The sequence below is a fragment of the Pollicipes pollicipes genome, unplaced genomic scaffold (assembly GCF_011947565.3).
Source record: "Pollicipes pollicipes isolate AB1234 unplaced genomic scaffold, Ppol_2.1 Scaffold_4002;HRSCAF=4701_pilon_pilon_pilon, whole genome shotgun sequence".
Lineage (NCBI taxonomy): Eukaryota > Metazoa > Arthropoda > Thecostraca > Pollicipedomorpha > Pollicipedidae > Pollicipes > Pollicipes pollicipes.
In genome coordinates, this window is record NW_023596420.1 from 23,038,956 (window position 1) to 23,049,914 (window position 10,959).

At 55.0% G+C, this 10,959-nt stretch overlaps 1 protein-coding gene across 1 annotated transcript; it reads left to right on the plus strand.

The window, feature by feature from the left end:
• The first annotated feature begins 1,152 nt into the window (after positions 1–1,152).
• LOC119094251 (peroxisomal multifunctional enzyme type 2) lies at positions 1,153–10,673 on the plus strand. The gene is made up of 13 exons (XM_037217325.1): positions 1,153–1,428; positions 2,848–2,985; positions 3,346–3,498; positions 4,074–4,218; positions 5,435–5,648; positions 5,877–6,131; positions 6,844–6,970; positions 7,204–7,376; positions 7,754–7,930; positions 8,468–8,591; positions 9,441–9,493; positions 9,539–9,641; positions 9,999–10,673. Exons 1-13 carry the CDS (start codon positions 1,338–1,340, stop codon positions 10,211–10,213), a joined length of 1,968 nt encoding a protein of 655 aa, XP_037073220.1. The 5' UTR covers positions 1,153–1,337; the 3' UTR covers positions 10,214–10,673.
• The last annotated feature ends 286 nt before the right edge of the window (positions 10,674–10,959 follow it).

Consider the following 10,959-nt stretch of genomic DNA (forward strand, 5'->3'; position numbering starts at 1 on the left):
CCGCCCGGCCGGTTCGCTTTGATTGGTTTATGGCCGCCGGTACGCCGTCTTGCGTCCCGTCCCCAGTTGGTCTGGCAGCTGTCCCACACACGACGGCACTAGCGTCCAGCACCACACTCATGCTCATTCATCCAGGTCAGCGACGGTGTGTTCACCGGGTCATATGATTTGTAGGTGTTCCCGGGCCGCCCACAACTTACGTTGCGCATTTACGGCCGTTTTCAGCCATTCCTCCCCCCACTGTCACGCACTGTGATCTTTGGCAACCTCTTCCCTTCTGAGCCCATTTCAGGGCTTCAGCCGCACCCCACTTTCCTTTATTTAAGTGGCTGGTCTGAGGCGTTCGTGCCAAGCGCACCTGATCCAACCATGTCTCTCGACGGACCCCACTGCCTGTCAATGCGATAGCAGCCTCGTTTCTGGTGTACACAGCTCTCACTCTGCGTCTCATGCAGCGCATGGTCATCACGGCTCTACCTGATCCGCAAATGGACCTGCAGTTTAACACTAAGCATTCGTGTACCGGGCGACGAGGGCTATTTTGGTCTAAGGCAAACCACTACAGCCCGAGAACCATATTCCATCATCCGCACTATCTGCAAAACGATACACCCCAAGGTCTGTAGTCCAGGATATATCAACATCCCACTCATCCAGTAGAAAATGCTGCTTTGTAAATTACATACAGGTGCTACTCTGGGCGCGTTTCCCTGCCCCTTGCCCACGCTCCCCACTGACCAACGATAGGCCGACTGTGTCCTTGAAGCAACTCGCAATCAAATGAGAATTGGGGTGCCAAAATGGTGAAGGGTTTCCACTCCCATAGAATGAAAAGACATTCACGAGGTTCACCTCTAAAATAGCCTCATTTCTGCTGTTGAGCCCTGGGTTACCGGACTGCGTTATTTAGTATCTATGCGTGCTAAACTCCGCCAGTTTTTGCACGAATCGGTACTAAACACGGTTCCCCTCTTTGTAAGAATCCGTACTAACTAGGCTCGAGGACGTGTTCGCAGTACACAATCCTTGTAGACAGTGTGCTCTTCCGTCCATTGGCGGAGCGGGTACGAAATTAGCGTGTTACTACTACTCTCTAATAGCCTTGGTGTTCATGCAGCCCATTGCCATCAAAATCCGCTAGGTCCTGTTCGTGCATCACCAACCAGGCACCTACCTACCTTTCTGGTGGTTTATAATGTGTCGTGCCTCCGGCGCCATTTGTGTTTCCTCCAAACATAACTTTGTTCTTGTCCTTCATTGGTGTAACCCAGGATGTTTGTGCCGCGGGAATAATGCTGCAGACCTGACGTCTAGGCATATGGTGTGTAGACTTTCTTATGCACCTTTGTTCCCGTCTTCCCCAGAACAGTATGCCTGATCAGCTGCGATTCGATGGACAGGTGGCAGTAGTCACAGGGGCAGGAGGAGGTGAGCAGCTTCAATTAAGTGCTGATCATAGTGCAGGGCTGCCTATCTGAGGTGTGCAACCTACATGGCTGCACACCTCAAAATGTTGGAATGAGGTGCCTGCTGCATGTGAGGGCTAATGACCATGCATGTCATGTTTTCAATGTTTTTGTGAGAAATTCTTCAGCATATGTAATAAATCATATTTCCTTTTCTTGTGCTGTCATTGCATTGCCAAGCCACCCCATGTTCTGAGGGCTTATGGCTTGTCTCACCCTTGCATCTTGTCATTTGCTTTTCTCATGCTTCCATTTTGTTGTGACATCAGGAATCAGTTACCTGTTGATGCTACTGACATAGCTTATCTATGTGGTGTTAACTAATGGCATCGACATAACTACAAGGTGTTTCACCTTAATGTCAAGTGTTGATTAATAGCGTACTCTGTAGCATAACCACAGGTTGTGTCATGTTGATTGTCAATTTTCAAAGCACAAGCAAGTATATTAAAAATGGTGTAAGCACATTCTATCCTGTAATTAATATTGAAAATTATGGAGCATAAGTATAGGTGTCTTTCATACAATGACTGCATTCTGGTAGTTGAGACGCAGACCTTCCTTCCCTATGCTCGGCATCTGAATATGCTTTTTGCATGTGTCAGCTGCTGATCAGCAGGATTGGGTTATTCTGTAACTAGGGGAATTATGTTCATGTTCAGGGACAGTTGTAGAGGTATGTTGCTTGTCAGATGAACTCTGTTTTATATTGAATATTGGTGTAAATTGGAATATATAATATATATATATATATATATATATATATATATATATATATATATATATATATATATATAATATTGGAATGTTGGTTATACTGAATATTGGTAATGCAAAGAAGCATATTATTGAATGTCTTTATTGATATAACAACCTTCTTAAAGTTTTTGTTTCAAATGAAGCACCATGCATATAGTAAAGCTAACCCATGGTAGCATTTTTAATGGTTTGGAGAATTTGGGTTAGTTGAACGACTTTTCTTAGCAGCATGCTATAACATTGAGAACTTGAGGCATGATAGACAGTTGGTTGGGTTCAGCGGGACTTTTTCCTCTTTTTACTAATCATGTGCATGTCCTTGCCTTTTTCGTCTAATGGCAGTCATGCTCTTCCACTGAACTGTATGAATCACATCACCACATCAGGCAGGTGACAGGCATGTTTTTCACAGTCATGCATGCTTGCATGCTCACCCTTATGACAGGTCAGCATAGTTTGCAGTGACAGCAAGCTGGAAGTTGAACTGAACATTGAGCTTATTCCTAGCCTGTCAACAGTTTTTTTTTTTGCTGTCAGCTGCCGATTGCTGGGTAGTAATGAGCTGGCAGTGAGTGCTGTCTGTGAGCCTAAACATGGCATGATTATGTTCCATGTGCTTCAGGTCTTGGCCGCGAGTATGCCCTGCTGCTGGGAGAGCGCGGTGCCGCCGTCGTGGTCAATGACCTGGGCTCCAGCCGCGACGGTCAGGGCCAGAGCTCCAAGACGGCCGACAGCGTGGTGCAGGAGATCCGCGACAAGGGTGAGCGTCCGTCACGTCCATCTCCGGACAGCGGGCAGGCACGCCGGCTGGAGTTTGCTGCCTGGGGATGTGCTGGCCATGATGAGTGTGTGTGGGCAGGTGGGGAGCACAGGGAATATTCATAGATTATTTGCTGGTGTAAGTCTCATTACTACTAGAAATAGGAAGAGCTGTGTATGCAGTAAAATCTGTGTGCGGTGCTTGCCGTGTGTGCAGCTCGGTAAGGATGCCGGTGAAGGGGTTCGATGGGACAAATTGCCCTGTATGGTCTGTTGGTACTGCTGTCATGTGGAGGAAAGTTCAAAAAGCTTAGCTGGGACATCCTGTTCTTTGGATCAGTGTGATCGGTGTTGTCAACAGGAGGCAAGGCGGCGGCCAATTATGATTCGGTTGAAGAAGGCCACAAGATCATAGAGACGGCCATCAAGGAGTTCGGTAGGATTGACATCCTCATTAACAATGCTGGTTTTCTACGCGACAGGAGCTTCATGAAGATGGAGGATATCGACTGGGGTGAGGTGCTTCACGTGCTAGCTGCGAACGTTTATGATAAATTGTTTTCTTGCGCTGAAGGCCTACTAAACATTGTATTTCATTGCTCTGTCTCGCCGATCCAGCGTATGTGACAGGAGCAGGTATTTGTCATATTCTTTTTCGCTTATGCCGCCATGTGTACCTTAACAGGGTACCACGGGGCACAGCGATCTGAGGATCGTTTGTGTATAAATTAGAGGAAAAAATATGAAATGGCCAGTGCTGATCATGACCTGAACGTCGCACAAGGGAGTAGTTCGACCGAAAGTTGTCCAGATCTATCTAAACTATCTAACATTTCATTTGTCCTGTGGGCTCTGTACTGTCTTGAGATCGTTGTTCTGTTCTGAGATAGCAGGGAGGGCGGGGGGGGGGGGGGGGGGGAGGGAGAGACGCCTTTCCCCTCACAGTCTGTAGTATTTTTCAGGGTAAGTATTTATTACAATGGCGAACATTACATTTCATTTACCATCACAATACATTCAACAATTCAGCTCTCCCACGTACGTGTACGTGCCTGCCGTCTGAGCGTCGTGGATGGGCGGCGCCGGCAGACCTGATCCACCGCGTGCACTTGCGGGGCGCGTTCATTACCACGCGGGCAGCGTGGCCCCACTTCCGGCGGCAGAAGTACGGTCGCATCGTGCTCACCTCGTCCGCCGCCGGCCTGTTCGGCAACTTCGGCCAAGCCAACTACAGGTGAGTGCGACCAAGTACGACGACGGCGCGCCAGCTCTCTGATAGGCCACAGCGGGGGAGGTTGCGTGAATTTGTCGAACACGCCTTGCCGCTGTGGGTACGTCCTGGATTACGCGATGGGATGCGCTGAAGTGCTTGTTTTTGCACCTTTGTCTCGCTTGTTAGCCCTCGACTGTTCAAATATAGCTGGTGGTCAATGTATAGTATAGTAGTATAGCTGATGGCTGACAACGACGGTTATTACCGATGAATGGTGATGGTCGTGATTATCGATATTTCTCTTTGCCGACTACTCCTATAAAGGGAGCGTCCCACCTTTGGGATATATTTAAAAACATGCTGTAGTTACACCTCAGGATTAGTTAGATCCTCCAATAGCCCTGGGTAGTGCCACTGTAGCACTGTCAAGACATGATAAGAATATTACTTTTGATTACTTCTTAGTCCAAATTACGCCGACAACGATTTGTAACAGCACTGCGCTTCTTCCCTGCAGTCACGGTCAACGTTGTCATAACAGCGAACGTGCGCTTGTCTTCGGGCGCGAATAAAAGAACGCTCGTGGTGAGCCCAGCAGGCCAGGGCCAGTTACCGAGGAGCGCATTTATCGAAGTGTGAACCAGCTCGTCATTCTAGACCATGTGGTACTCCTTTCCCAAAGCCAAACTGCGTTTCGAAAAGAGCCACCGCAGTAAATGCCATATGGGGAGAAATTAAAGCCATCGTTGAACATTTTATTGAATTCGTTGGATATTAGCTTCATGTTTGTATATACTTCGTCTAAACAGTGTTCCATGCTTGCGTAGCGTTTGTTACACGAACATTTTGACCAATTAGCGTGTTGCGAACATTACAGAACAAACATGTAAGGAAAACCGACACAAATTACGTGCATTACCTTCATAGTGGTGTTTAGGGAGTCCAATGAGGTTTCCCCTCAGGAGTGGCTACTTCAACGACAGATTCTGAGATATTCAGAAAGATTGCATGAAAGCTGGTATTCCTGAGGACATCGTATGCGTCTGGTTTAGCAATAAGCGGAAAGTGCAAAAAGGTTGCATACTCCCTTTAATGTCCGTCCTAGCTGGTGTCTACGAGGCGGTTCATCGTGTATTGGCATGGGTGCCCGCGAGCCGTGGTGGCCGCAGCTACGCTCGTCGGCCTCAGCGCCGCCTGTTGACCGCGCTGCTGAGACTCTTGCCCTCTCCACTTCCAGCGCCGCTAAGATGGGCCTGGTCGGTCTGGGCCAGACGTTGGCCGTCGAGGGCCAGAAGCACAACATCGTTACGAACGTGCTGGTGCCGGCGGCAGCCTCGCGCCTCACCGAGTCGGTGTTCCCGGCCGAGTTCCAGCGGCTGCTGCGGCCGGCCCTGGTGGCGCCGGTGGTGGCGCTGCTCTGCCACGCGGACTGCCCGGCCAGCGGCGCCGTGGTGGAGGCGGCCGGCGGCGCCGTGGCCACCTACCGCTGGCAGCGCAGCCGCGGTCTGGCCGTCACGCCGGCTGCGCTCACGCCCGAGCTGGTGCGCGACCAGTGGCCGCTGGTGGAGGACCACGCGGCGCCGCTGCTGCCAGCCTCGCCCGCCGAGCAGATGGCGCTGCTCGGCCAGCTGCTGCAGGAGGCGGCCGACGAGGAGCGCCGCCGCCGCGAGGAGGCCGCCGCGCCGGCCGGCGTTGACGTGGCGCGTGCGCTGCGGACGCGTCTGCCGCCGGCGCGCTACCAGTACCAGCCGCGCGACGCCATCCTGTACGCACTGAGCATCGGCGTCTCCCTGTCCGAGCCGCACGGTCTGCGCTACCTGTACGAGGCGCACGACAGCTACGCCGTGCATCCCATGTTCCCGGCGCTGTTCGTCAACGCCGTGGACTTCACGCGGCTCGCTTCGCTGCCCGGCTTCCCGATGGACCTGTCTCAGGTGAGGCGGCCGCGCCCGGCGGTCGAGGCGCCGCTGGAACGGCCGGCTCGGGACGTGGTCACGTGTGCTGGAACAGTAAGCACTGCCGTTTCCTGTAGGTGCATGCTGAACAGTGATTCAGTCGCTGAAGGTTGCACTCAGTAGCGGTTTTAACTTATTAGTTATTATTTCTTCGCAAATCACGGAGGTGTCTTGTTTACCTCTCGTAGAAGTGAACAGGGATGTGCATGGCCTCTAATGACATGTTTCTGTCACTTGTACCGCATTTTTCCAATCTCGTGGGACTCTTGATGAAAAGCTTTAAACCCACCCGATCCTAGCCTTAGCGGCTGTCCGTAATTTACGGTATGCATATTGCCCCTTTCACCCCTCGTCCCGGTGATCTCATGATAAGCGGAACGTCACAAAAGGTTGACGTCCGTTTGGTCCATTAATGAACTGAAGGTGCGAAACAAAAACGGATGTTTCGGCTGTCAGGACAGGAAGCGATCGGTTAGAATTTTGGGGGGGAAAATATTTTATCACTTTTTGGCAACCATACGTGAGCGTTGCTTTGCGCTGTCCAAAGTTTTCTTCCCTCGCTACGATTCGGTTGCGCTCCAGAAATCCGAGATTTTGTAATTTTACGCTCGTGTGCAAGGAGAAGATAACGTAACACTCCGAGTGCCTTAATAAGGACACATTTCAGGCTATGACTTCCACATGTTCCCAGCTTCTTCATGGAGAGCAGTACATGGAATTGAAGAAGCCGTTGCCGTCCTCCGCCACTCTGGACGTAGACTTCAAGATCTCGGACATTATCGACAAGGGCGACAAGGGCGCGTTGGTGCTGCTGGACGGTACGTGCGTCAGACGCATTCCATTCAGTGTATGCCTGTGCCTGACGTGCCGTCGGGCACCAACGCCAGCTGGCATGTAGGCCGAAGCCAGACGCCAGGGCGCTTCGCTTAGAACAGACGGTGCGACGGCCGTACGCAGGTGTGTGTGTGGCAGATGCCGATGTGGTCTGGTGTTGGGATCTGGTCCGCCTCGGCGCGCCTTCACGGACGTCCCCGTCTGCCTGCACCGCCAGTGCGGGCCTCGGACGAGGTCGGCGACGAGGTGGCCTACGTCCAGGTGACCATCTTCCTGCGCGGCGCCGGCGGCTTCGGCGGCCACGCCAGGTCGGAGCACACCACCGCGTGCGCCATCGTCCCGGACCGGGCGCCCGACGCCACGCTGCCGTACAGCACCTGCACGGACCAGGTGACACCGGGCGGACGGACTGGGTGGCAGCACCTTAGGGATCCGTCTCCACGCGCCAGGTGGTGGCCGGAGGTCACCTGCTGTAGGCGTGCAGGCTGACATTGCCCTGCTGCTAAACGCATTGGCGCTGGTAGAATGGTTTAGTTTCTTTGTTCATGCGGATTGTCGTATTCGCACCAGTCCTCCAGTCGCTCCGGCGTCGCCTGTCACAAGCGCCTCGGTGCCGGCTCCGCGGCTTTATCGGGGGTGAGTGGTGTTCCGTGGGACTCTGAGCCGGCGCTGCAATGACATTTAGCCCCGTCACGCTGACCCGGGCTGTGATGTGACCTGACCTGACCGTGGTGGTGGTGTGACCCCGCCGGCGTGCATTGCCTCAGGCAGCTCTGTACCGGCTCTGCGGCGACCGGAACCCGCTGCACATTGACCCGGACTTCGCAGCACTGGGCGGCCAGGAACGGCCGATTCTGCACGGCCTGTGCGGTCTGGGCGTCTCGGTGCACGCCATACTGGCCCGGTACGCGTCGGATCAGCCCGAGGCTCTCGTCAAGGTCAAGGTCAGTGCTGTTGTGACCAGCACGCCCGATGGTGAGCAGTTAGTGACATCGTCGAGTGGTGAAGCGCCCTGTCCTTAGATTGTGGCCGGGCTCTGACACCGGACCGCGTGTGGCTGGGCTCTGGCACCGGACCGCGTATGGCCGGGCTCTGGCACCGGACCGCGTATGGCCGGGCTCTGGCACCGGGCCGCGTGTGGCTGGGCTCTGGCACCGGACCGCGTGTGGCCGGGCTCTGGCACCGGACCGCGTATGGCCGGGCTCTGGCACCGGACCGCGTGTGGCTGGGCTCTGGCGCCGAGCCGCGTATGGCTGGGCTCTGGCACCGGACCGCGTGTAGCCGGGCTCTGGCACCGGACCGCGTGTGGCCGGGCTCTGGCACTGGGCCGCGTGTGGCCGGGCTCTGGCACTGGGCCGCGTGTGGCCGAGCTCTGGCACTGGGCCGCGTATGGCTCGGCTGTCGGACGTGCCGAGTCCGAGAGTAGGGACGGTGTCTGTGTGTCTGATGCTGTATGGCTGACGCCGGCTGTGTGGCGGCAGGCGCGCTTCGCCCGTCCCGTGCTGCCAGGCCAGACCCTGCTGGTGGACACGTGGCGCGAGCCGGGCGCCGACCGGATTGTCTTCCAGACGCGCGTCAAGGAGACGGGCCGGGTGGCCTTGTCGGGTGAGTGTGCCGCGCGCCGCCGGCCGCGCTGGATTCCGCCACGCTTGTGTCGCTCTTCCTCGTGCGATGGTCGGCTCGACCGCTGAAATGTTATGACAGTGGAATGTTGACAAAATGGCTGTGTCAGGTGACGCACACGCCGCCATATGCAGCCTTGTCCTCAGGGGTAGGCTGGATGAACAGAAAACCATGTACTCAATGCTATGACGAGCCATTCACATTCTTATCGGTGCCGGGTATTGTTTGTTCGTCGTCGCCGTCGGGACGAGATAACGACGAGACTTAAACTGAGCGTAGTGTGGAGTCCCAAGGGCTTTTTTTAAGTCTTACTAGACCGATAAGATAGGCGTTTTGCTCTTGAAGGATATGTGTTGCCGTGCAAACGATAATGGAAGGCAAAACCGCGCCATTTTATGGCACAAATATTTGACAAAGAAGAATGCCAGTACATTGGGAGGATTTTATTGTTTAAAATTAAAACATTGGGAAGAAGCATTGCATGAAAATGTGATGGGCCCCACGCTTTACACTGTGTTCCTCCACAATGCATTTAGCATTGAGCCGGAGGTATGTTTGAAGGGGCGGCTTAACATTGGGGGAGGCCGTGGCCATCTCACAGAGACACAACGCTTCATACATGGTAGCGTTAGGTTGTAGAACGAAGTAACGATTCCTTCGCCATCCTAGATACGAACCCTGCCACAATGGGCACGCCGTCTGTCATGGCCACGACTAGTCGATGTCGTGACAGGTCGTCCAGGCCAGGGACGGCGTACTGCATCGCTGCCGTCACCAGGCCGGTCCCTGGGTCGTGGCCGTGTGTTGACGCCGGCCGGCACGCCGCCGCAGGGGGTTACGTGGAGCTGCGCGCCACGGAGCCTGCCGCTGGAGCCGCCGGAGCCGCCGCGGCGCCGGCCGGCCCGCTGGCCAGCGACGCGGTGTTCAGCAGCCTGCAGCAGCTGGTGGCGCAGCGACCCGGCCTGGCCGACTCGGTGCGCGGCCTGGTCCAGTTCAACGTCACGCAGCGCGGCCGGCCGGCCGCCGGCTGGGGTCAGTACGCTGACCGCGCGCCGGCTTGCCGCACTCGAACGTAACAGCATGACTGGTGGTGCTGGCACAGAGCGTGCCAACGCTTCAAACGCGTTTTTTTATGGAAACAGTGCATTGGAGATATTTTGCGCAAGTAGAACCGTAAACGCTGTTTATGTGTGAACAAGGCTTCCCGCATTGTGACTGACTGCACGAATTGAAGGATTCGACTTGCGTTTGCGTAAAACTACTTATTTTCCGAGGTCCATTTTCCGAGGTCCGTAGCCCGTTTGGCACCGGCCTGTCTTTGACTGTCGCTGGACCTGACCGCTATGACCGGCCGGCTCGGTCTGTACATTGGCGTGTCTGTGCGGACAGTGCTGGACCTGACCTCAGCGCCGGGCCGGGTTAGCCGCGGCACGGCCGCCGCTCCGGTCGTGACCGTGACCGCTGACGACGCCCACCTGGTGGAGCTGTTTTCCGGACGACTGGAGCCCTCCACTGCCCTGGCCCAGGGCAAGCTCAAGGTTGCCGGCAACCCGGCCCTGCTGGGAGCGTTGAGGGGTCTGTTCGGAACCGGCTCACGGGTGTAGCAGCCGCTGCTTCCCACCGGTCACGTGAAGCAACCCAGGCTGGCTGCGGTTGGTCACATGGCGCCGGCCAGCGAACGACCCGGCCGTGAGGTTCGATACAGTGTGGGGCTGTCATGAAATGCCGGAGTATGTTATGCAGGAAGAGACGTTTATCCGGTTGATTGTTGGAGCACGCGCATGCTAGGGATTCTAGTGGTCGCCGGTCACTTCTGGTTGTCTTGTTATCATGAGCGGCAATATTTGATTGGTATCGCAGTGTTGTATGTCGGTGGCTTCCCCGCAAGTACCTGCACAGAACCTGATGACAGGCCGGTGCCCCTGTTCAGTAGTCACTGCTGAACAGGGTATCCACCAATGCTTGCGTGCACTACCGAGATCATTTGCCGCCATATTGTAAACGACGTGGAATGCGACGTGGGAGGGTATGCGTATGGGATACAGCTCGTGAAATATATATCTGGTGAACTCGCGAGGCGTAATTGGCGCTGGTTGTTGGTCTCAGAGAACAGGAACAATTCTTCCCAATCGGGAAAGTGTTCCAAACTAAGGGTGTTCCGTGGGGGGGGGGGGGGGGGGGGGTCTGCGGTGAGTGACGTGCGCGGCTGCCAGGCCGCCGTTGGATGTGCGCCGCCGTCTGCCGCTGTCGCGCCTCCCCCAAAAGAGCGAATTTATAATGAGGAGCCCATTGGTCAGCATGCGAGCCAGATGATGTTAGCGCACGACTCGGCACGTTGCGGCTCCGGTAC

Bases quoted from the DNA above. Each gene is read 5' to 3' on its own strand.
- LOC119094251 (XM_037217325.1), top strand. From the start codon at position 1,338: ATGCACCTTTGTTCCCGTCTTCCCCAGAACAGTATGCCTGATCAGCTG. The intron at 2,986-3,345 runs GTGAGCGTCCGT...TGTTGTCAACAG, and splicing joins GCAGGAGATCCGCGACAAGG to GAGGCAAGGCGGCGGCCAAT. The intron at 8,592-9,440 runs GTGAGTGTGCCG...ACGCCGCCGCAG, and splicing joins GGGCCGGGTGGCCTTGTCGG to GGGGTTACGTGGAGCTGCGC.